Source organism: Andrena cerasifolii, chromosome 14 (assembly GCF_050908995.1).
Source record: "Andrena cerasifolii isolate SP2316 chromosome 14, iyAndCera1_principal, whole genome shotgun sequence".
Taxonomy (NCBI): Eukaryota; Metazoa; Arthropoda; class Insecta; order Hymenoptera; family Andrenidae; genus Andrena; species Andrena cerasifolii.
This window is the reverse complement of record NC_135131.1, coordinates 460,184-486,730: the sequence shown is the minus strand read 5'-3', so window position 1 is coordinate 486,730 and position 26,547 is coordinate 460,184. Positions and strand designations below refer to the sequence as shown.

Sequence of the window (26,547 nt, the reverse complement as noted above, 5' to 3'; positions counted from 1 at the left end):
GTTTGTAATTTGAAGGAAGGACGGCGCAGGCGGGACCCTGCGAAAATATACTAGCAGTGGCTTGCTGTTGTCGAGGTCAAGAACCGTTTACGGAAACCAAACGCTGCGCAAATAATTTTTTACCCTTTCTTAAGGAGTCACTCTACCTTGACGGCCTGAACAGGAGCGCGATATTTGGGATTATTTTCAGAGAAACCCACAAATTATATTAATTGAAAACTTTATGCCTATATTTGTACATATTTTGGCAGCATTTAAAAAAAATTTAAGCAGAGGCTTGGCTGTTTTTTCCTTTTCGTATAATATTTAAATAGGTACAAAAATTAGTCCATTAGTACGTTTATTACGATTACTTTCCTTATATTTATTTTCTTTTTATTAGGTTCTTTGCTCGTTCTGGTCATCGTTCGGACCACGGAATCCCTACTCCTTTTATAATTTGTATTGTTTGTGTAAAAGTAGTCCGATTTGCATGATATTTGTGATCATTTTAATTGGGAGAACGCCAGGAATCCATTAGTGTTGCTTTCATATCGATACGACGAAGAGTAAAGAATTTCTCAATACGTTGTAATGAATATTTCACCCTCGACTGTGGGTCGCCGACCTCGATTCGCTGCGGTCGGCCAAGGATTCATACCTGTTTCAGAAAAACTGTATACTTTATTCTTTATCGTATCGATATGGAAGTGATACCGATGGATTCTTTACGTTTTTCAAATGAAAATTATACCAAATTTCATGTAAATCGGACTATTTTTAACGAAGTTATGGAAATCAATTTATTATGAAGATTCCTTAATTACAATCCGATTTGTGTCGTTTTTTGGACCATTTTCATCGGGAAAACATAAGGAAACGATCCACGTCACTTTCGCCAAGATCCGGTGCGAAATGTAGAATTTTTTATTCGCCACGTCTTAGGGGGCAACATGGTACGGCCCCCCTGGTCTCGAGGGTCGAAGTCCTCGAAACCCATCGAGGCACGGCTTATCGACGGCGTTGCGTTTGGAGTCTTGGCTGCCAGGATCGGCTGCCAGGCTCGTCGCGCGCCTCAGACTCGTCCGCACTGTCGGAAATCCTGAGGCGCGCAACGAGCCTGGTTCCAAGTATCGTTTTTTCCTTTTCTAACTACCTTTTCTGTCTCTTATGAAAACTCTTCTGGATTCGAGGTTTGCGCGCGGGCAGGAGCGTGGTGCTTTCTGGCGCGCGGGCAGGACTGTGATGCTTTCTGGCGCGCGGGCAGGACTGTGATGCTTTCTTGCTGCGCGCCACGCAAGAGCGTGGGTGAAAAATTTGACCTGCATCACGAGCAATCAGAAGACTACCCCCTTCTTCAAAACATCTTGCATATTACATCTCTTCATCATTTATCTTAGACATAACATCACTTGCATACCTATATGTATTTATTGTCTATCAATATTAGTTTTTATATTAAAACAAGCAGTGACATGGTAATTATTGCCGTTGATAGTAATATTTATGATCGTCACAACAGTGAATGTGTTAACTGCAATTTCATTTGCCATCGCATTGCCGGGGAAACATTTGGACATTTTTTAATGTACCCTTGTAAAATTTTACACTCGTTATAACTGAGTCATAAACCATTTCTAGAATTTATAGCACCTTCAGGTCAACCAAATGTAGCTTCCTAAAAACAGATGTTTCAGTGTAGCATACAGTAACAGCATTTATGATAGCCTGGTATATCGAGGAATTTGTATACTTTTCGCGAACGTATATCGCGATCGTGTCTTGTCGATCGTTTCGCAGATCGATAATATACATCGAACAGGTAGAACACAATACACCACTGCGGTGGATCGTGTACAAAGCATGTGGAGTCGACGTAGAAATGGGAGCCCGAACTCGCTATCTCTAAGTAGTGACGGGTACGACCTTCTGGCCCGCGCGAAGGAGCGCCACGATCCGGCCTCACGTACTTTTGCGGGCCGCGCGGCGTGCGGCGCGCCGGCCCGCGGGCCGGACCGCGCGCAAGACCGTCCGTGTAAAGGGCCCTAATCTCGGCGTGCGCGTAATCGCTCTTGGATACAGTCTCACCCGTTAACGAACTGTAGAATGACTCGCGCGGTGGTAAGCATGGATCCTGCAGCTTGTTCGCGCAATCAAGGTATTCGTATGGAAATACACCCTTTCGCGTCAATAAATTGAAATCTTCGATGGATAATGTTTCAAATTCGGATCGTAAAATTTTTAATTTATCCGCGCTAAGAAAAGATGCTAATTTGTCGAGACTGGTATTGAGAAATTTGTACGAATCGATGAATCGCAATTTAATACATTTTCGCGAGTCTGAGTCAGCCGTATCTTCAACATTTTTTGTGAATGAAATGTACTTTTCTTTCGTTATGGGCAATACGTCAACGCTGCCTTCGAAAGCGGTAGCTATTTCCTCGATAATGAAATGCGAATCGTAGCCGGATAAATTATGGAAAACTATGGGGATGTAAAACGCATTTTTATAATTTAAATTGCACTCCGAATGTGCTGGACCTCTAAAGCGTCCGGATAGATGGCAATGATCGCGAACTCGTACATCTTCAGACTTGAATGGTTCTTCGCAAACATGACAGTGTGTTGCATCGCGAAATGTCGTCCATTGTTCGGGAGTTAAATCAAGTATGGGAACATTGCTGGTCAGAATGGGTTTGGCGAAGTTTGCAAAATTTTCCAGTTCGTTGACGAACCATGATACACAATCCGCGTCGCGGCGACATCGATACGTCGACAGTGATGTATCGTACGAGCAATGCATATAATATGCAATGCTGTGCACTTTATGGTGTTGATACGCGCGCAATTTACTATCCATTTCACCCATTCGGTGATTGTCCTCTGTTTTTTCAATGATGCACTCAAGATCGGCGTACACCACGAAGGGGAGCCGCTCCTTCATACAGTGGTTGCTGAATTTGAGCAGATTGTTTCCTACGCTGGGCAACAGGATGGCGCAATCATTCATTTGCCCGCAGTCCAGCGAATGGGCCTCCAACTTCTCGGCAGATCCAAAGTAGTGCATGCATCTGCAAAAAATAAAAAATTTTTTTATTTAATTTTCTTCAACGATATTTTTTCAACGTTTCATAAGTTTATATACATACCGATCACAGATGAATTTCTTTGCCTTCTTCTTGCTCAACTGTGCGCTCACCAGCCGGGATAAGTCCTTGATCAGCACAAAGTGCCCTACATCGCCGTGCTCATGATTCGACGTGTAGAGCAGATTGACGTGTCGATCCCTCTTTTGGCTGGTGAGGCGCAGCGGAAAGACCATCGATCCTTTCTCCATCCCGAAGGTGTACACGTTGACGGAGATGCCGTTCTGCCGCTCAAACTTCCCAAGCTGCTCTAGGGACATTGGTAACTCAATGCCCTGGAGATTTAGCACCAATGTATAATGTGGATATGAACTTGGCCGATGAGGGTTTCTTTCGGCGGGATGGAGAGCTGCGACCACTGCCCACGCGAAGCAGGCGTTATCCTCGGATCGCACGCTAATTGTCGCTTTCTTCATCAATATTTCCCGCGGCAACTTGAAGTGGCACCCTGCGCGCAGCGGATTGTACTTATTAACGTTGACGGTTAGGTTGAGAATCCTCGGCAATGCCCATCCGCTGTCGCGTTCCTGGAACTCTTCCAACGATGCCAGGGTGGGTTCGATGACGCATCGTTGGTACCACTCCTGTAGATCACATGTACCGAAGAGTTCGCAGTTCCGGGTATTGATGCTTTTGCAAGCATGTTTGTCCCCCGCCACAAATTCGCCGTTGAACACAGTGTTCACTTTGAGGTTCTGATGTTTCCTCAAGGCGCCTCGTACATACTCCAGCACAATGGTCCCCGCAACCTCGAGGAAGTTGCGCGGCTCGATATAGTTCGAATTTAACACTGCACCAGTTAGTACGCGGGTATCGAACGCAGTGCCTATTTCGCGCCACAAAAGTCCTGTGCTCGAATGTCCGGCACCTTCATGCACGAAACGTCCGCGCAACGAATATTTTAGTCCTTCGAGATGAGCGATTCGAGCAACAAGCGATTGCTGAACACCGATCGATAATTGCGGGCGTTTCACTCGGCTGTGTTCTTCCAACGATTCGATACACTCGTTGCACCGTTCTTCCCACGCGAGGTATTCTTCCTGTGAAATCAATCGCGCAGATTGATTCAACAATTGGCGTTCTACTTGCGCGAATTCTCCCATGGTTGTAAATGAAATATGTCCTCGCAACACGTTGCAACGATTTGAGACTTTGTGCAGTTTAGAGTGCGCTTTTTAAGACTGATACCATGGTTTGGTATCTCTGCCTAACTCTTTTGGTGTACCCCCTCCCTCGAATGCACCGCATGCAAAAACGACGATCCGTCCCAGCATGGTTCTGCGCAGTTTCTGCCGATACAGCATAATTCTTTCTATGATTCGCGCGTATGACGAATTAGCGCGCAAAATCATCCAACACAGTTTCTGCTGACGCCGCCTAATTCTAAGATTCGGCGCTTTCACAGATATTATATTACATTCAACACGTGTCGAGACTTTTATCCTTGAAGGTGGGGCTCAAATTACATACAATCGCGCGATACGCTGCGATGTTAAGATTGGAAAACATTATGGAAAAATTGGTAGCTTTAAAATAAAATGCTGTGGTGGGGGAGGCAATTGCACCTCTATTTAAGCCGAGCTCTTGGACGCTATTCCATCAATCGCTCAGTAGCCTCAGTGACTTTGACGGAACAGACGGTACTTCGTAAAAAATATAGTGCACATCAAAATGTACAAACACAGCTTAAACGATTCATCCTGCGCAGCCGGCAACGATGGTGGGTTTCCAAATAAATGTCAACAACAGCAGCAACAACTACATCATCAAAAATCCAATATGAGGTATGTGCACGTTACTATACACTTTTCATTTACTTCATTCACTGTAAACGCAAACGACCGAAGTATAAATTTCATGTACTTGTTTCTTACAGTTCTGGATCCGTATCGCTAAAAACGATGAAAACATCGAAACCATCAATCGTACGGATCCTGGGGCGTGATTATCCACTGACTGCAACAGCTTATAAACGTCTAACTATAGGAATTCGCATTGGTATGGATTTGTGTCACGTCGAGATCGCCATAGCCGACAATAAAGGCAGCGAGTTAAGCTTTTCAATGTCTACGTGGAAGCTCCTGCTACAAAACGAGGTGGACATACTCCAACGATTACGCAGCAACGCAACATCGCCCCAAACTCACATTATAATTGATCATTTACGACTAGAGTTCACGCGTATGCATGATGATCAACTTATTAAAATCACCGATAATCGCGTTGTCATATATATGACTGAAGCCACGATGTGTAAACTATTCGCGTACAATCATTGCATTGAACATATGTACACGTGGCTAACTGAAAATATGTACGCTGTAAGCTGTAACAAACCTCCAAAACTGCGCCTTTCTTTTTCGCATTAATAAAACCAATTAATAAGCACTTAAATACTTATATTTTTATTATATTCTTATTAATCCTACTTTTATAAGGTGTTTAGTATTAATATTAAAATTAGCTCAGAGTATCGTGAGACGCGAGTGCGATGAAAGAGAGAATCGAGTGATGAAGAGTGGGAGAATCGAACGCATGCGCGATCCTCAGTCGATCGGCGGATCGGCGAGAGTAAGGATCGAGAGCAGAGAAATATGCATAGCAATGAGTGGGAGAATCGAGCGTTCCACGCGCGCCTGCGCACTAACCAGTCGATTTGTAGACCGGCTGGAGAACAGATCGAGCGAGTCGAGAATGATTGACGCGTTATAGTAGAACTCCATTCCTATTGGTGCGCTTCCAAAATCCAGAACATGTATAAATACGGGCACGATAGCCCAGAGATATTCATTCCATTCTATTCGGTTCATTCGATGCCAGTCAAGAATTCTATTTCAAACATTCAATTATTCAATGTAAAAGGATCATTTAAAGCTTATAGCTGATCCCAACATAAATTAATGCTCCAACTTTGGAAGCCGCTTTGTAGGCCCCTCGGTTCTGTCGAGCATCCCAACCAAAGCCATAGTCGCTAAGTTTGACGAGACGTTCAGGCCGTGGAAGCCGCCTTGTAGGCCCCTTAGTTAGTTGAAGCAAAGTTATTAATTCTTATTCTCAGGTTAGTACATTACTCCTGAGCAACGTGGGACTGAGATCACTCCAGGTGGCAAACCTGCCCCTGATGAAACGGAGAACAATTTAAAACGTATCTCAACTTAACATATTCAATTCCTAAATCCTAAACTATTACATAAACCTATTATCCTTCTATATTGACCGAGAGTCACTATCCATAATCTAATTCATTCTATCGACTAAGACGTTATTATTAGTCATTTAAGTTATATATATCAAATTGATCGATCAAACGGGCGTTCTTTTGTACCGACCGAGAGTCGCAACCCAAGACGATCAACTTTATTTCTTTGTACCGACCGAGAGTCGCAACCTATTTAATTATTATAATTCCTTTAAAATTATAAAGAGTTAATTTATGTTTGTTTGTATAATTCAGAAGTGTTTTCCCGAATAAACACTATTAAGTTAAATTCTTGTTCTTGAATTTTAATTCTTTATCGCACGCCACTCGAACCAATCCTGTAAGAAGCGTTACATCCCGCTCGAAACCGTTACACCCGCCTGACGCGACGCTTCCAGCAAACGCAATCGATCCACCAGCTCGTTGGGATCATCCCAGTGCACATAATCGATCTTGTTATCGTTTACCACCATGACTCGCGATGTCCTTAGACCTTTCCCCGCTTTACTGGTCAATACACGGTGTAGTAGTGGTGCAATTACATGTTTGTACTTGTATCCCTTGTTACCCAAATGGGGTTTTGTGCGTTATGGCCACGTCTGTGAGCATTCGTCATCAGCAGTATACTTTTGTATTTTTGTTTATCAGCATCTGTGTATATAGCATCATCGGGAATTCTCTTGAAAATCAGTTCGTACAGACCGGGCGTTCCTCCATATCTTATACTGTCTATGATTATATTATCATCCTTGTCCATATCGAAAACCTTATCCCCCAGCATCATTCCACTACCACCAAAGTGTGCACCGTATACATAATCTATGGTCGTATCCCTATCTCCACTTAGGATTGCGCTCATGCATTTTTGTCCCAGCGGACCGAAATGGTTGCGAAACGTTTCTTGCCCATCGGATGTTTGGAGTTGCTCTCTAATAGATGCTGCAAGCGACTCATCGGCAGAAGTTTCATACACGTCTTCGTCATCATTGGTTGTGAGCGACTGTACATCGGGAAATGTATTTATTGACGCAGGAGGAACCGTGGAATCGTTTGATGCGACATTCAACCGTTTCTGCTTCGATTGAACTGGTGTGGAGGTTACGAGCGAATTTTCCAATGACATGTATGACTGTTTACTATTTCTTTTACGCGATGCGTTCCATTTCGGCCGGATTTTTGTTTTAGGCGTTAATGTTTCAATGCTCATACTCGTCGCAGGTGATATGTCAGCTTCTGTCTCAGCAGTATTTTACAGAATATGTTTTAAGGGCTCGGTAATAGGTTTAAAGTATCTTTCCAGCGCGATATCTTCATCCATCTTGTCAGTCTTCAAATACTGATGTTTCCTGCGAATGGATTCGCTGGTTTTTGCAATTTTACTAATCATCATTGTATCGCAGACGTTGCTTTCCCACCGACGTGTTGACGACGACTGAGCATCTCACGGTACCGCAAACTCGTTAAATCCCTTTCTGTAACGTCCATTGGACATCGCGCTATCTTTATCTATCACCATGAAACCATACTCCCGCTGCTATCAATTACGACACAAAGCGCAGAAATCCTCGTAAGACATATCAGTGTTTACATGATCGTTGTACACATGTTTCAAGTTGGTACCATCCTGCTTAAACAGTATCAACAGATTCGCATTGTCGCGTATAAGATGTTTGGGAATCTTTGCATACGTCTGACAGAGATAGAAGCAGTCAACGTTCGAGTGGCGCCCCATTGCAAAGTATTCCCTTATCGTATCTTGCTTGTCGCATTCCACGTCATCAAAGATAGAAATGGAATTCGGAAGCGATTCGCTCGGTGGGATGACGTCACTGTTATTTGAAAATGTAAAGTAGCCAATTTCATCTATCGGAGTCAATAAATTCTCCAAATACTTATATTTTTTCTGTTGCAACGACTTGGAATACACGTACACGTTCTCAAAGCACACGCCGTGATGACTTTCCAACAAGCTGACCAGCACGTTGGTCTTTCACAATTTGACGGGCCACAAATGAGGCAGCGTATAGTGTTTAGTAGCATGCTACCGTGTCTGCGTCTCGTTTTCGGAGACATCATTTGCGATTTATCGTCAAAATTAGTCACGCGTATCGCCACAGGTTGTCGCACGAATCGCATCCTCTCCGTGAACTGCGAAAAATGATATTGATACGTCGAAGCTGCGGTGCGCTCTATTTATAGGCTCGCGCCGAAGCAAAACAGCTCATTATTCAAAATGCTTCTGATCCTGTCGGATGATTGTGATATTCGAGACCTAACCGCTGAGCAGTTGAAATATGTACCAAAGATTATTCTACTGCGAGAGTTTGGCAGACACATCGATCAGTTGTGGGACAGACTCCCCGAGCATATAAAAGCCGATTCTGAGGTTCAGCAGTATCGTCGGTGCTTGGAACATTATAATCGCCCTTGGCAGCGAACGCATATTGACGGTCCAGCACCATTGATTAAAAACTGCAGCGAATGTCGCCGAAGAGAGTAAAGAAAGGTTGTGGTCTGTTAAATCGGGCGATAAACGCGTTACCTATCGAATTACATATTCCGGGATATCAGTTTTGTGGTCCAGGAACTCATCTGGCAAAACGATTGGTTAGAGGTGATCGAGGCATCAATCCGTTGGACGCAGCGTGTCGCGAACACGATATTGCATATTCGCGTAGCAACGACCTCGGTGAAAGGCACACGGCAGATAAGGTTCTCGCTGACAAAGCGCGAAAACGCATCGTTGCGCGAGACTCGACTCTGGGTGAAAGAGGTGCTGCTACAGCTGTTTGGGCAGCTATGAAAGCTAAGACAAAAATCGGAATAGGGATGAAACCCCGCAAAAGGACTGTAAGGAGAGCATCGCAAAAGCGGATACATCCGGTGGCAAAACGAGGTGGCATATTACCACTTCTCCCGCTGCTAGGTGTTCTCGGATCATTAGCCTGTGGAGCAGCGGGGATCGCCAAGGCGGTAAACGATAATAAGATGATTAGGAGCTTGGCCTAACAACCCTTGAAACTTACCATACAATACCCAACATCGACTCGAGCAACGATAAATTCTACTTCACCACAAACTATGAGACCAATAGCAGCGTCGACACCACCCATGAATACATTACGATTCCCCACGGTTCATACGAATTAGACGCCATTGCCAAGTATTTGAAACAACGATTACTCGAGAGGTATCCTCAAAAACACGATGGCACCGATGCCAACGATGGCAGCGACAACGATGAGTATCCTATAGCGTTGCGCCCCAACAACAACACCATGAATAGTGAGCTGTACTGCTCGTTCATTGTAGACTTTACGAAGCCCAATAACATTGGATCGTTACTGGGATTCTCGACGAATCGCGTATTAGAACTGGGACAGTGGCACGAATCGGACGATCCGATTACTCTCATGAATGTGAACATTATTCGCGTAGAATGTAGCGTGACCGCTGGCGCGTACAGCAATGGGAAGCGCGTACATACGATACATGAATTTTCTCCCAGAGTACCGCCGGGATATAAGATATCGGAAACGCCCGCGCAGATCATTTACCTTCCAATCACCGCACAGGTCATTTCGGCTCTAACAACAAGAAGAAGAAGAAGAACAACAACAACAACTGCGACAGCTCTGATTACGCTAAAAAGAAGAGGCTCAGTGCTGCGAACATTGCATTTTTGAAATCGCTGGGATTCGTTGTACGCAATTAAGTTGAAAAATGACCGACATTCTAAGCATTGGCGCGAAGCCGACGTTGGATGATCGCATCGTCAAGCTTGAGACTCACACATACAACCCTTACGTCAACACGACGTTTGGATACAGCGATGAGATAAGACTACCTATACAGCAACAGGATTTATACACATTACCGTGTGAAAGTTTCCTCTACCTGGGGGGGAAATTGACGATAAATAAGCCGAATGATGTATCAACGGTGATGTTGGGAAATAATTGCATGGCATTCATATTTGATGATATTCGATACGAACTGAATGATGTGGAGATTGATCGCAACAGAAACGTTGGAATAACTAGCACGCTTAAAAACTATGTATCGATGACATCTGATGAAGACAAAAATATGGAGAATGCGGGATGGGGCTTGAAACGGCACGATGAGCTAATAGTGAAAAATCATTTCAATTTTTGCATCCCGCTCAAATATTTGTTGGGATTTTGCGAGGACTACAAACGCATGGTTATTAATGCACGTCACGAATTGATTTTAATACGATCGCGCAACGATAACAATTCTCTAATAGGATCGCCGACGTTAGAACCAGAAATTGAATTACTTAAAGTGCAATGGCGGATGCCTCACGTGACGCTGAACGACGTTAATAAGCTGTCGTTGCTACATGCTTTGGAAAGTGGACAAAACCTGAGCATTAGTTTTCGCTCGTGTGATCTGTACGAGTATCCTCTCTTACAGAGCACGACCAAGCATTCGTGGGCCGTGAAGGCAGCTGCACAGTTGGAGAAGCCGCGATACATTATCTTTGCTCTACGGACTGCTCGAAAGAATGTGATGACTGAAGATGTTACTCGATTTGACCACTGCAAATTGACCAATGTAAAACTTTTTCTCAATTCGGAATTTTACCCGTACGATGACATGAACTTGGACTTTGACAAGAATAGGCACGCCATCTTATTTAACATGTATACGCATTTTCGTAAATCGTATTACGGACATAGTTGCAACGAGGCATTATTCACCGTGGCCCAATTTTTGCAATTTGGCCCCCTCGTGGTGATTGATTGCTCGCGACAAAATGAGTCGATCAAGAATAGCACCGTGGACGTGCACATAGAATTTGATTGTAAAGAAAACGTACCTGCAAATACTACGGCCTACTGTCTGATTCTGCACGATCGGGTGGTTGAGTACAATCCGCTGACAAATGTGGTGCGCAAAATCAATTAAATTACTGCGCTACTTGCCCGCCCTCTCCTGTACCAAATTCGTACAAAATTTCATCGTGAAAATCGAGATGCTTTACGAGAAAAACTGCATTCTCCAGTCTGTCTTGGAAGCGAACGGACCTCTAAATTGTATCGATAATGGTCGTACCAACATTCGTTGACCTGCAAGGGTTCATCGTCGATGGAAGATTTGTCGCGAAGGAAGTGGCTATCCTACGAAAGGGAACAATTCTCTCGCACTATATTTTTGGGAGTTCGATGCCACAATATCTTCTTACAAAATCCGACAAATCGAGCATCCGGTGGTTGGTGGCAAAACATCATGGACTACGTTGGGAAGATGGAGACGTTCCGTACAGTATGGCTAAACAGCTAATTATGGAAGCTGTAGCGGATGCGATCGACGAGGAAGCTGACACACCCAATGTCGTATACGTTAAAGGGCTGCAGAAACGCGATTGGCTCGTGGATTTCCTCGATGAAAATACGAGAGCGGAAGTGATCATCGAGACGCTAGACATTGACTACGAGGATATCAAATCCCTAAATAAGCTCAACGTAGTTAATACTCTGCGATGTGGCAGACACGCAAAGCACTGTGCCATGCAAAATGTATTTAAAATATTCAACTGGTGGTCTAAACGCCAGAGGGAAATACACAAATAAAATATAATCAATTTTTAATGCATAACTGCTTTTTCTTCACCCTCCTCAACCTCCAACCTTCTGCATGTACGCTAGATTAAGACGATAGTTGTAATTATTATGTACATGTAGTACGATTCATGATCAACGCGGTATGATAAACGTTTGATAGACGTTCAGAGTGGTACGTTAGGCGTTGAAAGTGGTACGATAGACGTTGAAAGTGGTACGATAGACGTTGAAAGTGGTACGATAGACGTTTGATAGACATTCAGATTGGTACGTTAGGCGTTGAAAGTGGTACGATAGACGTTGAAAGAGGTTCAATAGACGTTCGATACACGTTCAAAGTGGTTCGATACATGTTTGACACACGTTCAGAGTGGTACGATAAACGTTGAAAGTGGTCCAATACACGTTTGATACACGTTCAGAGTGGTACGATAGATGTTGAAAGTGGTTCGATACATGTTCAATGCGTGATCAGAGTGATACGATAGACGTTGAAAGTGGTCCAATACACGTTTGATGCACGTTTAGAGTGGTACGAATGACGTTGAAAGTGCTACGATAGACGTTGAAAGTGGTACGTTATGTGTTGAAAGTGGTTCAATAGACGTGCAATACACGTTCGATACGCAATCAAAAGTGGTGTGACCTAGTCGAATGATGTGCCCATAGAAGAAGGGAGAAAAATTCGAAGAACATGATAAGTGCACTCCGAGGACAGTCAGTGAAGAAGAAGATAAGTACATGGAGGAGGATGGTCAGCGAAAATGCAGGTGGCCTGTGATGAAGATGGCGAAGAACAAAGGCATCCTACTTTGCAAAGCTATGCATTTCTCGATTTCATCATAGGAGGGGGTTTCGACGTGTGAGAGCCAGGAGATGTATCGAGACCAGTTGTCTTCAAATCGTGGTCAACGTGCAGTCACTTTGACAGTTCTTTGAAACACTTTTTGCATTTTTTGTGTTACGTGAAATTGCTTTGAAGAAGATTGCTTTTGAAGGATATTATCAATCTTCAACGCATGGAAATACAATCGATTAATACCGTAAGTTTCCATTATCATATTTTAGTGAATCGTTGTTTTAGTAACTTTGAGAATTATAAGAAAACTCGGTTTCAGATTATGTCATTGCCCATGAATTTGAAACGTCCGGCTACCGCTACGATCACCGCTGCTGCGGCAGTTATCCATTCATCCAGCCCGAAAATGTATGTGGCCTGTCGAAATGTTGCGGTTCAAACCGAAGAAATTCGATGTGCAGAACTTTATGAGGCGGAAGCTAATCAGGATGGCGACATTTTTTTAAAAGTTTTTAAAAAATACGATAATCCAATACACGGCTACTTCGAGTATGATGAGGAATATTGGATGCATCGATATGAACAACAAACGTATTTAGGCGATTTCGATGATGATGGTAATGTACAAATAACTATATCTCGGAATAATCATGCGTATCATCCAAAGAGTGTGGCTTGGCGAAACGTCAAAGCGGAAAATATTGATTTTGATACCTATAGGAATAAAGTATCGGGGCTTCGGGCTAGTGTTGTTGCAGTTCAAACTGACCCTGTGCAAGTTCCTATGGATTTACCATTAACTAATCTATTTGCTGATGATGTGATCGAGTGGGATAATTAAGCCAAATAAATTTTAATTATTCTTTTTATATTCTATATTATTCCTTCATATTATTCTTTCATATTATTATTTGTAACAATATATATCTTAAACATATATTATTTCTCTATTTCATTCACCCATCATCCTCCCCGTCATCTAATTTTAAGATTTTGCGTTTCTGTGTTACATTTCATTCTTCGCGCTGCCAAGTGACATCACCCTGCACGGCCGTTCTAGAGGAGTTGAATTACGCGAGATCGCGCGATACGCAGCGACGTTAAATCGGAACGCTTTGAAATACAGTTAGCTTTAGAATGCATGCGATTCTATCCCCTATGTAGTGGTGTCTCTTTCCCTCCTAGAATTTTAACTTTAAAGTAATGCTCCTCTCTTTCCCTCGAAGACGCGGTGTCGAGAAACGCCGATCTTTCCCGACATCGTCCGAAACAATTTCTGATAAAATTTCTCATAAAAATAAATTATTATTATACGCCGACGTTTGGCAACGGCTGATGGTGTGTGTGTGTGTGTGTGTGTGTGTGTGTGTGTTTGTGTGCGTGTCTCACATGTGTGACGCTCCGTTGGTTTCGCTATATGTACCATTCGGAAAAGACTAATGTCAGAGACGGCGTTTGGGGGAGTTGGTTAGGCGGCTGACTCGTACCGCGGAGGTCTTGGGTTCTCGAGCCCCGTCGCCCCGAGAAGTTTTTTCATTTATATTAATATCATAAAATTAATATTTCCTTCCTTACCGACAGTCTGTACCACGCTCCAGAGTAGCACCTTCCTTACCGACAGTCTGTACCACGCTCCAGAGTAGCGCACCTTCACCCGCGGTTCCTCCTCCTCCTCCTCGATGATACCCCCCACCACTCCGCCATCTCTATGACGTCATCCGCCGTCAGCCCGCCGACGAAAAAACAAATTTTCTAATTCAAATTTGAGTTTCAAGATCATGATCATAAAAATCATGCATATCCTTGTATGAATAGAATTTCAAATCCATTTTTCTTCAATATACTATAATATTTATCTGTTTATTTTCTAATTTTTCTTTATTTTACATTTTTCCTTTACTTGCATGGTTTTCCTTTGCGCGGTACGCATCTACCGTGTAAAAACCCAGGTGTACATAAATATTAGGTATTTGTGATAATTTTTTTAGAAGTAAGATGCTCGATGGGTTTGGAGTACACTCGCACCACGAGGGCCACCGAGGCGAACGAGTAGATCCAGTGGCAAGCGCGCGATTATCCCGGAACGGACACGTCTTGTTCCCAACATGTCGAATGTGACGAAATTATGACGTGTTTGATATCGTTTTCATCGGGAAAACATAAGGATTTCATTAGTGTTATCCATTTTTCAATTTGTTCGAAAATAAGAGATTTTTACATGCTGTAGTAGAGATTTCACGTTTTTATTGCATGGTTCATTATGCTCCAAGAGTCGAACGTGGAGCTTTTATTGATGGAAGCTGCTCAGGGGTTCTCGAGTCTGAAAGGAGCGATTTCGGGGGGACTGTAAATGCCATGGTTTCTTTCACAATCTGTTATACCTTCGACGGCCTAGGATCTTTCATTGACCATGCAAGTACATTATTTGGGCTCTTTGTCAAACATATGGTCGCCAGGCATAGAGAATGGGTTTCCGCGTTGATGGTTTTATGGGCTCTTTAGGTAGAGGTTGAGGCGAGTGCTGCGTGACTTCGAAACACTTAGTCATCGTCAATCGTGTTCGTGTCACGTCTCGTATTTGTGATCGCGACCCTCGTTTACCACTCGCCAAGTTAATCTTGAGTGGCTGTTTTAAGATTTCGGATAGACCTCGATAGTGAAGTGACTTTGATTACTCTCTCGAAAACGGTAGAGAGTTCCGAAAAATGAACAGTTCGTGAAAGAGTCCGAAACGATGACACGTATGAATTTCACTAAAAAAGCTGAGTCTGAACGATGACTCGTGGAATTCTTGTTTCGATGCAGTCCGAATGACGACTCTTGCGATTCTCGGTTTGATGGAGTCCGAACGACATCTCTTGCAATTCTTGGTTTGATGGAGTCCTAACGACGACTCTTGCAATTCTGCTTTCGATTTCCGGAGTCCGCTTCCTCCTCTGTTTCGGCCCCCACCGATTTGCACGTTCGGGGGTATCGACGATTTGTAAATTTCTTGAAAATCGATATCGATTGGTATATCGACCTGAGGAAGGATCCCCAGTCACTTCGATAGGGGTGGAACGACCCCTCCCTGGCCATTCAGCGGCAATGGTGGTGGAAGGTCTCGACCACCCCGCGACGGTGGTGAAGGAAATTCCTCCCTCCGGTCGAAGGCCGCGAAAATTGGGGAGGAAGATCGGACCCCGGAATGGCGTGGCTCGAACGGGCCCACGCACGTGTTTCCCTGTTTTATGGCCGTATTGTACCACGAGTCGGCATCAACCCTCCGAAGGTCCGAACGGAGGATGATTTGGCGTAATGGTACCGACTGCGGGGCAATAAGTTCCTCGATGGTTATTGCTAGGGAGGAACACGCCACTCGACGAAAGCGCGAAATTACTTTATGAATTTGTCAGATGTGGGATTTTTTCGGAAAGTCGAATGAATAGACAAAGTGTCTAAAACGAACCTCGGATTTCCACATCTGGCAGCAATAAACACGATTGCTTCGTCGAACGGAACAAATCGTACCTAACTTTCTCAAGAATTTTATTACTCTAAGCTACGCCATAAACTGCCTGGAAATTAAAATAGTGCCAGCCAATTTAGTCTGGAAAACTATTTTCATTTTTAGACGTAGAATGGAAATACATCTAGCGCACAGGCTGAGTCACACGCACTTGATGCGCGCGATCTGATAAAACATTCTGAAAAATTACCAATTCAACAGTGAGAACAATGAAACATGGTTCAATCTAAAGTAAATTAATAAAGAGGAAGGTAGAAAGTACCTCATAGCCTTACAGGTCGACAATCTATAGTTATTTAACGAAATGTCTGGCACCTGGAGGAAACCTCCGCGTGCGCCCTCTCGCGGGTTAAGGAGCCTGCTTTTGACATAGATACGGACACATTCTGCCGCGGGCTCTTTGAATTGTTGATTTTTAAGCCGGGAAGCTAACAAGGGGACGCCAGGGATGTGGAAATGTTTTTTGGAACAACTGTATATGGGGGTCGTAGTACTCATGTAGTATGAAAATACCAGTTCGGCTTTTAGTCGAATGGACCTTCGTTTTCGAGATATTGTAATTTTTAAAGTTTTTAACGTACGTAGTAATCCAGATATATATCTACCATCTATAGTAACCTACACCCAAGAAGGTTTTGTGGACACAATGGTAGCGCGTCAGATTGTCACGAGGGCACCTTGGATTTTTTTTAACAATTTTTCCCGCGGAAATATATTTTGTGAATATTACGTATTATATACAGTATGTTACATAAATATATATAGTACGTTACATATTACTCTACGCAAATTTTAATGTTAAAAAAAAAACGGTAATTTTGACGGCTATCCCATTTCACCTGCTCGACAATCGCTGGCGTCGAAAGTTTCGGAATGAAATATTTTTGCAGTACAAGAAATATGAAAACACCGGTGAAAGAGATGATTAGAATAATTTGTTATGTTATAAATGCATTTTTAATTAACCTTAAAAATTGCGTAGAGTAATAATATGTAAAGTATATGATGCGTAATATCCACAAAATATATTTCCACAGGAAAAATTGTTTAAAAAAAGGAGTATACAGGGTGCCCCAAAAATGTCGGAGTTCCTTGAAAGGGGTCACTCAGGGGGTGATTTGAAACAACTTTTTCCTTAGCGAAAATATTGTCCAAAGTTTCGTTAACGAGATATTAACAAAAACCCCCGACCAATCAGAGCGCGCGCCTTCCGCCCGAGCTCCCGTTGTAGCGTTGGCTACGCAGTAGGCGGCTGCGCTTGTACTACGAAGGTACGAACAAGCAAGTCGGCATGCATCGAAGGAAACCGCGTTACACAGTTTTTTTAAAGCAGAATCTTAAATAATAATTGTTTGAAGTGAGAGGACAAGAAATACGCAAATTTCGTTTTCAAATAAGGCATAAACGAAAAGGTCACCGTGTTTACACGCTCTCGCACGCACATTTAAATCGGCCGATCAGCTGTCGCGCTGATTTTGGCTGCAACAGCAGTGATATTCGTAAGCTACCAGAAAAATGGCAAAAGGTAATTAACAATAATGGTAATTATTTCGATGAATGAGTTATTTTCATATTTTTTAAATCAAACTGTTATTGAACCATAAAATCGAACAGAATTTATTTCTACACCTAATAATCACTAATAAATTAAATAACACTCACGCCTACGAGCATTCCTTTCCTTCCTTTCCTTCCTTTTCGGAATCCTGTGTCACAAAGTAGGGCACTGTGCCGATCCTGGTCATCGGTGGACGAAAAGATTTATGGTAGGGTTGCGCCCACTGCTCAGCTGATCGCAGGTATACGACATCACCCGAAGGTAAGGATCGCAACGTCAAGTGCGTCCGGGTTAATGTACCGAATATTCACTTCACTGCACGGTCACTAACACTGATCACTTAATTTACTTTTCATGGAACGTGTTGTTCCTAAGTTATAAAACTGGTGGCCCCGAAAGGGGCCGATTATTGTTAGTTGAGCTGTTGCTCTATGTGACCACCCTCAGCGTCTATGCTCGCGTTGCGGCATCATTGACTCCGTTGAGAATAATCTTGACGCCAAACGCCGAATCGTACCCTCGCTGGGGGTTTGGATGTGCGGGTATTCCCGTGCAAACGCTCGCACAGTAGCATTTGCGTTCCCGTTGTTCCCGGCGAATACCCAGAACATCGCGTAATATTCTTGAGCGATGAACATTTCTGGGATGAGATTGCTAGCTGACTGACAGGATTTTTTCCAAGCAACTTCCTCTACCCCGATTCTCTCGTTCCATTATGAGTTAACTCCCACCAGGACAAGAGGCTTTAGGTAAAAAGAAGCCAGCACATTTTCGAAACACACGTGCATTGCAGAAGTGCAACGAACGACCCATCCTACACTTTCACAAAAGCCCGCGCTCCGTCCTTTTACTGCCAATGTACCCGTTGCTTCGAGATAGACAGCAGACACCACGTGTTTCGTTTCGAAAGGTCCCGAAGAGAAGAGAAACAGAAAGTCTTCCAGTTGCTATAAAGAAGAAAAGGCACACCATTCCTGTTTCCGTTTTCCGATACCCTGAGTTCACGTCAGCTACGAGGCGGAACCAGCTAAGCCATAAATTACCCAAAACAAATCGTTCTCTACCGCCGACTCGCAGGACAATACGGTAATAAACCGCGACCCTGAGAAATGCTTTGGCTAATCAGCCTGATTAATTTTTTAGATCTAGCAATTAAAAAGTAATATCCAACATCAATACGCCTCGCGGAGAGATACAGGAAGAAAGGGGGTAACTCGTTTACTGCGCGTAGTCCCGCCTGCTTCGTGTTTCCTTCAAATTAAAGACAGTTCCCTTATCTCTCGAGTATAAGCACGCGCTAGAACTACAAAACAAAAGCACACGTTGATGTATTCCGTGCGAGAAAAGGTGGGCATGAATTCCGAATGGTCGTAACCTAATCAATCTGCCCTGCATCCCTCCCAAACGGCCACTGTTTTGAAGAGGCCTTCTTCACAGCCATGTCTCCTCCCCAAGATCCACCAGTATAAACACGCTCTTAAATTTGTTTTGAAATTCGAGCGCGTGCTTATACTCTAGAGACAAGGGATCTGCCTTTAATTGGAAGGAAGGACGAAGCAGGTGGGACTACGCGCAGTCAGCGAGTTACCCCCTTTCTTCCTATGTCTCTCCGCGAGGCATATTTAAAATTAATCAGGCTGATTAGCCAAAGCATTTCTCAGGGTCGCGGTTTATTACCGTATTGTCCTGCGAGTCGGCGGTAGAGAACGATTTGTTTTGGGTAATTTATGGCTTAGCTGGTTCCGCCTCGTAGCTGACGTGAACTCAGGGTATCGGAAAACGGAAACAGGAATGGTGTGCCTTTTCTTCTTTATAGCAACTGGAAGACTTTCTGTTTCTCTTCTCTTCGGGACCTTTCGAAACGAAACACGTGGTGTCTGCTGTCTATCTCGAAGCAACGGGTACATTGGCAGTAAAAGGACGGAGCGCGGGCTTTTGTGAAAGTGTAGGATGGGTCGTTCGTTGCACTTCTGCAATGCACGTGTGTTTCGAAAATGTGCTGGCTTCTTTTTACCTAAAGCCTCTTGTCCTGGTGGGAGTTAACTCATAATGGAACGAGAGAAACGGGGTAGAGGAAGTTGCTTGGAAAAAATCCTGTCAGTCAGCTAGCAATCTCATCCCAGAAATGTTCACCGCTCAAGAATATTACGCGATGTTCTGGGTATTCGCCGGGAACAACGGGAACGCAAATGCTACTGTGCGAGCGTATGCACGGGAATACCCGCACATCCAAACCCCCAGCGAGGGTACGATTCGGCGTTTGGCGTCAAGATTATTCTCAACAGAGTCTGCTCAACTGCTCAACTAACAGTAATCGGCCCCTTTCGGGGCCACCAGTTTTATAACTTAGGAACAACACGTTCCCTGAAAAGTAAATTAAGTGATCAGTGTTAGTTACCGTGCAGTGAAGTGAATAATCGGTACATTAACCCGGACGCACTTGACGTTGCGATCCTTACCTTCGGTCGTATACCTGCGATCAGCTGAGCAGTGGGCGCAACCCTACCATAAATTTTTTCGTCCACTGATGACCAGGATCGGCACAGTGCCCTACTTACTGACACAGGATTCCGAAAAGGAAGGAAAGGAGGAAAGGAATGCTCGTAGGCGTGAGTGTTATTTAATTTATTAGTGATTATTAGGTGTAGAAATAAATTCTGTTCGATTTTAGGGTTCAATAACAGTTTGATTTAAAAAATATGAAAACAACTCAAGCATCGAAATAATTACCATTATTGTTAATTACCTTTTTGCTATTTTTCTGGTAGCTTACGAATATCACTGCGATAGAAATTCGGTTGCTTTATACCGGTTATGTAAATCCAGTTTGAAAGAATTTATTCATACACCTAATACTATTTTTTAAAATTAGTTATGTTGGCCGTAATTAAACTACGGATTTTTACCTCAATAACGAATTATGATCACATGCCGTACATTTTTTGTTACATTACCTTTTCGTTTATGCCTTATTTGAAAACAAAATTTGCGTATTTCTTGTCCTCTCACTTCAAACAATTATTATTTAAGATTCTGCTTTAAAAAAAACTGGGTAACGCGGTTTCCTTCGATGCATGCCGACTTGCTTGTTCGTACCTTCGTAGTACAAGCGCAGCCGCCTACTGCGTAGCCAACGCTACAACGGAAGCTCGGGTGGAAGGCGCGCGCTCTGATTGGTCGGGGGTTTTTGTTTATATCTCGTTAACGAAGCTTCGGACAATATTTTCGCTAAGGAACAAGTTGTTTCAAATCACCCCCTGAGTCACCCCTTTCAAGGAACTCCGACATTTTTGGGGCACCCTGTATTATATATGTGACTTACGCGGGGACTTGAACTCCGGTCGCCGCACGGTGGTCAAAAATGACACAGTCGGCGTCAAAATTCAATTCCCACGCCAAATCGAAAGGAAAATCAACGACCCTTGGTATACTGGGGTATTAGGTGTTACGAGCCGGGGCTGCGGCAACGCGAGAGGCCGACGAGAAGGGTATTTCCCAAGGAATATGGTTTATGAATTTGTTAGTAAGGTGTGCGGACGAACCTGATGCGAAATCAGGGAGCCTCTAGGTTTGGAGTCAAGCGCGTACGAACCTGATTCGAAATCAGGGAGCCGCAGGAGGGTGAAACGTCGTGAACGAACCCGATGCGAAATCGGGGTGTCACTAGGATGATGTTCACAGACGAACTCGACCCGAAGTCGAGGAGCTGTTAGGAGGTTGGATTATTCACAGACGAACCTGGTGCGAAACCAGGGAGCTGTTCGGAGGTTGGTAGACTTACAGACGAACCTTGTGCGAAACCAGGGAGCTGTAGGATACGGACGAACCTGATCCGAAATCAGGGAGCCGTAGGAGGGTTAAGCGTGGACGAACCCGATGCGAAATCGGGGAGCCACTAGGTTAGTAAAGATTCCTTGTTTTGGATGAAAGGTTGCGAACGAACCTGATGCTAGATCAGGGAGTCGCGGGAAATGTTAGTAATGCCTCGTAACTCTTAATTTATGTTCGATACAACTCGAGCGGTAAAGTTGTATCAGTGGGTGAGTGCTATTAATATTATAAGGATCGCTGGGTAAAAGATGGGTTTTAACGAATCAACTCGATTTAGACGTGAACACCATTCGTGTATTCAATAATGAATTATAGTACAAATGTAAGTGTCGCGGTTAAATAGTGTAGTAAATGTGTATAAATTACCACTAATTTGCTCGGTGTTGACGCACTGGCGATGCGGGGCGTACGAGCGGCTATTTTAAAGTGCCCAATAGAATATAAACCGAACTCGCGGATTCTATGTGGTCAACTATGATTCCGACGGAGACTTTAGCTCGATCTTACTGAATTCAACCGACTCGGTACGAGCGTGACACGACGTTACTCTACGCGTGACTGTACTGCTTTTAACCGCAGAGGGTAGAAACCAAAGGGTTTATATAGTCCCAAAAATGAGTGGGGATGCATTAGAAATTTCCATATATGGAAATTCTTCGGGGTCGTCGTCGTGTCACTCCCGTTCCCATGGTCGTGATCCAGATGGTCGATATCATGACCCCCCTTTGTGGTATGTGATAAGCAAAAGGATTTTAGGGCGTTTTCCCTTCGCAGACGTGAGCTCGAAAAGTGGTTGAGAGCGGCGTATGGGAAAATTCCACATACGTAACATAGGTATCGCTGATTACGAATCCGTTGCAGGTTTTTTGAAAAAGAAAATGGCGGATCCAATATGGCCGCTCAATGTTGACAAAAACTGAAAAAATACGAATCCTACGAAAGAAACACGTTGTTTATTCATATCCTACAGCTATAACTATATATTTTATGAATCTATAAATGTGCATCACACTCTGTAGAATGGTATTCTAATGAATAGTTGTTAAAAAATTATTGTTAACAATAAAAAACATCATTATTTACTAATTTTATCATTTCCGCGACAAATACTGCACTACGTGATTAATCTAACCTTTAAATATTTATCGGAGTCGAAAATAAAGATTATTGACATAAAAAAATGTTAGTATATTGTTTATTAATAATTTGTTTAAACAATTTTTTAACAAAGTGACTGAAATCCATTTCAGAAAATCAAATTGATCATATTTTGTTGTAACATTAATAAAAACAATTATTAACAATTAATTGTTACCAAACAATTTGTTAACATAATCGATTTCAGTAATATTCAACAAGACAAGTGCAATTTGGAAGGTGCATTGTTTTTATGACGTAGGTACCCACTAAGTACGGATTCTTGGAAATTTCATCCCCAAGGGGGTGAAAAGGGGTAAAATTTATTTTCTCTGATTCCTTAATATCTCTTAGGTCCGATTAGATATCACCTTGGTCTTCACTTACAACGGTTGCCGACACAAATACCTAAAACTCAATTTCAGGATTTTGCCCTAATCAACCCCTAAGGGGGTGAAAAGGGGTATAATTTGTTTTCACGGATCCCTCATAAGTTCTTCGGTCCGATTCGATATCGATACTTGGTTTAAGCCTAGCAACACAAATGCCTAAAAACCAATTTCAAATTTATATTTGATCACTCCAATCGGACCGAAGAAGCAAGGGAGCTTAAAGCCGAGGATTCGATTTAGCTCGGCGTCCAGAGCGGGTGACATGAGAAAGAGGGGTCTTGATCCCTTGGCCCCGCCTCCTTCCTTCCCGGTTCCGATAATGCCCCCCCCCCTCCCCCGAAAAAGATTCCACAGTGGGTTATCAGGGCAGATTGGCGGTTATCACCGGCTGGGAAGATTGGTCGGCTTTTGGCGAATGTGGCCACCCTCCTGGGGGGTCTAAAAGAGGCGTGTCGTGATTTGGCAGCGGCGGCGGCTACTATGCATGGAGCTCCTGGGTCCGGTATGGTGGATATTACCAGGGAGGTGGCTAGAGGCTGCGAGGAGGCAGCCATTGCTGTGGCTGACGCCATTGCCACAAACTCCATCGGCAGGTGGAAGGAAGGCAAGGGAGGGCAGCAGGGGGTGAGGTTGAGAGAGGAACAGTGTTCCCTCCCCCTCTTGTTGGCCCGAATTCTTTTAATCCCTCTTCAATCCTGCCGGCACCTCCGAGGAAGATTACCCGGGATTGGGGAGTCCAGGCGGAGGCGCGGTTGCCTATCAGCACCCCTCCCCCGTTCCCTCCGCTGCAACAACAACAACGACAACAACCACGCAGCAAGAACACCAGCAAGAAGGGTAACCCCAAAAAGAGGGCTAGAACATCCCCCCAGGATGCTGCAACCGAGGCGCAGAAGCGCCTGTTCGTGGAGGTGATACACGTGGGAAGCGTTAACGCTCCGTTGGAGGAGGTAAAGCTCTCGGCCGAAGTAGAAGGCGGGGCTGTTCCACGCCCACAGCAGCCCGAAGAACAGCAAGAGGAAGGCTGGCGGGTCCAGGTGTCGCAGTCACAGCGGCGAAATAAGAACCTGCAACGCCCGAAACTACGTGCCCAGCAACAGCTGGGTGTTCCGGGGGAGGATTCGGTCCAAAAGACCTTAGAAGAGGGTAAGGGAACTCCCAATACCACCCAGGGTACCCCCCGGCTGGACGGCCCGGAATACCTACCTTGTGGGCAGGGTAACCTGTCACCATTGCGTCGAACCGCCCTCCTCCCCTCTCAGGATAAACCCCTGATGGGGCGGATCCCTGACCAGGTCCAGTTCCGGGGACTGGGCGTAGGAGGAGGGGCCTGGGCAGTGATAGGAGGCGCCCGGAGGTGGTCCTTATTAGAGTCCCGGTGGGCGGCACCTATATTAATACATATAGGGTCGCAGTGACCCAGGGTCGGGTCGCTTTGACTGGGATAAAGGCGGTTAAACGCACGGGCCTGGGTCATGTCCTCCTGGAATTGGAGGCGAAGGGGTACGCTGTGGAGATTTCCGCGGCCCTTATCCAGGCTACGGGGGGCAAATTGGCTTGCGTACCCATACAGGACAAAACAGCCCTTGAAGTTCGGGATATTGACCCACTGGTCGACCCGCCTACGCTGTGTAGGGACCTTGGTGGAGCCCTGAAGATTTCGGAGTCGAGCTGCTGGGCCCGTTCGCTCAGGCTCGCCTCAAGCGGCACTCAGACTGCGGCGGTGGAGGTCCCCTCTAACCTCCTTCCGAAGGGTATGGAGACCGTCTGTTTTAGGACGGGTCTCACAATGGTACGTGCCAGGCCCCTCGCGAAGACAGTTCGGTGCTTTGCGTGCCACCGATTGGAGCATCTGGCTTTAGAATGCCCTTCAGTTCAGCGGGGGAAGGAGAGGTGCCGTAAATGTGGGGATTTGGACCACGTTATTGCCGCATGCAATCGGCGGCTGGGGTCAAGGGACCTGGAGTGGCCCACGTGGCGGCGTCGTTGGCCTGTCCGGCCGTTAGGAGACCACCGGTGGCGGGGGGGGGGGGGGCGAGATCCGTTAGACCCGTGTAATGTTAAAGATCCTTCAGATTAACCTTAACCGGTGCAGGCTGGCGCAGGATCTTATGATCTAGAATGCGTGCCAGCTAAACGTGGACCTCGTGATCATCTCGGAACCATTTAGGCTATTACCCGAGTGGAACGAGGATGTCATGGGGGACGCAGCGGTTTGGGTCACCGGGTTTAATGGGAGATTTTCCTCCCTGACCCCCCCCCCCCCCGTCGCCGCGGAGGGCGTGGCTACTACAATTGTGGATAAGACGATCGTAGTTAGCTGTTATTGCGCACCTAGCAAGAAGCGGCCGGAGTTTCTCCGTTATATGGAGGAGCTCGAGGCCATTTTGGTCTCCCTAGTGTCCCCGGGCAGAAGGGTGGTCCTGGCGGGTGATCTTAACGCCAAGTCCCTGGCGTGGAGGGGGGGGGGGCGCTAAGACTGACATGCGAGGAAATGTCTGTATGGGGGTATTGGCCAGGCTGCGTCTAGTCCCTATTAGACTCCGACAGAAGGCCACGTTTCACCGAAATAAAGATTCGTCTTTTATTGACGCCATGTCAATGGATAGGGGCTGGCTGGGAGGATAAAGAGGAGTGAAGTTTTATCCTACTTCACTGCCTCGGATCATCGCTATGTCCTCCACGTTCTCGCAAAGCCGAACGTCCCCAGCTCGTCACCTGTGGGCCGCTGCTCCCCCTATTCCATCAACGACCTGGATCCTTCGGTGATCGTGGCCAGTTACGGAACTCCGGATGGCCACATTCAATCCCTCCTCCGTGCGGACGCGGTTCGTGGCCGACGGTATTTCACGTGCGACTGTTTTCAGGCCGTTTGGAGGGTGTGTGTGCGGAGACCCTGCGTCCGAGAACCCTTCCGCGTGGGGTGCGGAAGCCCAATTTTTAGTGGACGCAGGAAATTGCTGAGGCCCGGAGAGGCATGCACAGGGCCCGGAGGGCCTTCCAGAGGAGGAGAGCGAAACAAGACCCCCACCTTGAGCATCTTAGGCGGGAATATTCCTTGGCGAGACGAGCGGTCCAGATCTTAATCTGGCGCTCTAAGGAAAACCTCTGGAGGGCCCTCCAGGGTACTGTGGATGACAATCCGTGGGGGAAACCCTACAAGATCGTGATGGCGAGGCTGGAGGGTAGGGCCCCACGTGTGGTGATGTCAATGGACCAGGTGGACTTGGTCGTTGACACCCTGTTTTCCACCTCGTCGCCATCCATGCCCCCAGCCGGGCCTCTCTATCCCCGCGCACTCGTCTCCTTGCGACGCTGGATGGCTGGCCCCGAGGCCGTCCCGGTGATTTCCGCCGATTTGGTAGCCGGGGCCTTGGAATGTATCAAGCTTAAGAAGGCCCCTAGCC

The 26,547-nt window shown here is 45.2% G+C and overlaps 1 protein-coding gene across 1 annotated transcript; it reads right to left on the bottom strand.

Annotated features, from left to right (window-relative positions):
• Window positions 1-129: 129 nt before the first annotated feature.
• LOC143376559 (uncharacterized) lies at window positions 130-15,119 on the bottom strand. The gene is made up of 4 exons (XM_076827038.1): window positions 15,096-15,119; window positions 3,129-3,709; window positions 2,008-3,050; window positions 130-155 (listed from the first exon to the last, which is right to left on the bottom strand). The coding sequence occupies exons 1-4, from the start codon at window positions 15,117-15,119 to the stop codon at window positions 130-132; spliced, it is 1,674 nt and encodes a 557-aa protein (XP_076683153.1).
• Window positions 15,120-26,547: the final 11,428 nt, after the last annotated feature.

What these genes read in the sequence shown, in the direction of transcription:
- LOC143376559 (XM_076827038.1), bottom strand. Translation starts at nt 15,119, where the DNA reads ATGAAAGATCCTAGGCCGTCGAAG. An exon ending in AAGAAATTCATCTGTGATCG is followed by an intron (nt 3,051 to 3,128) that starts GTATGTATATAA and finishes TATTTTTTGCAG; the next exon opens with ATGCATGCACTACTTTGGAT. An exon ending in TAGGGCCCTTTACACGGACG is followed by an intron (nt 156 to 2,007) that starts GTCTTGCGCGCG and finishes GCTCCTGTTCAG; the next exon opens with GCCGTCAAGGTAGAGTGACT.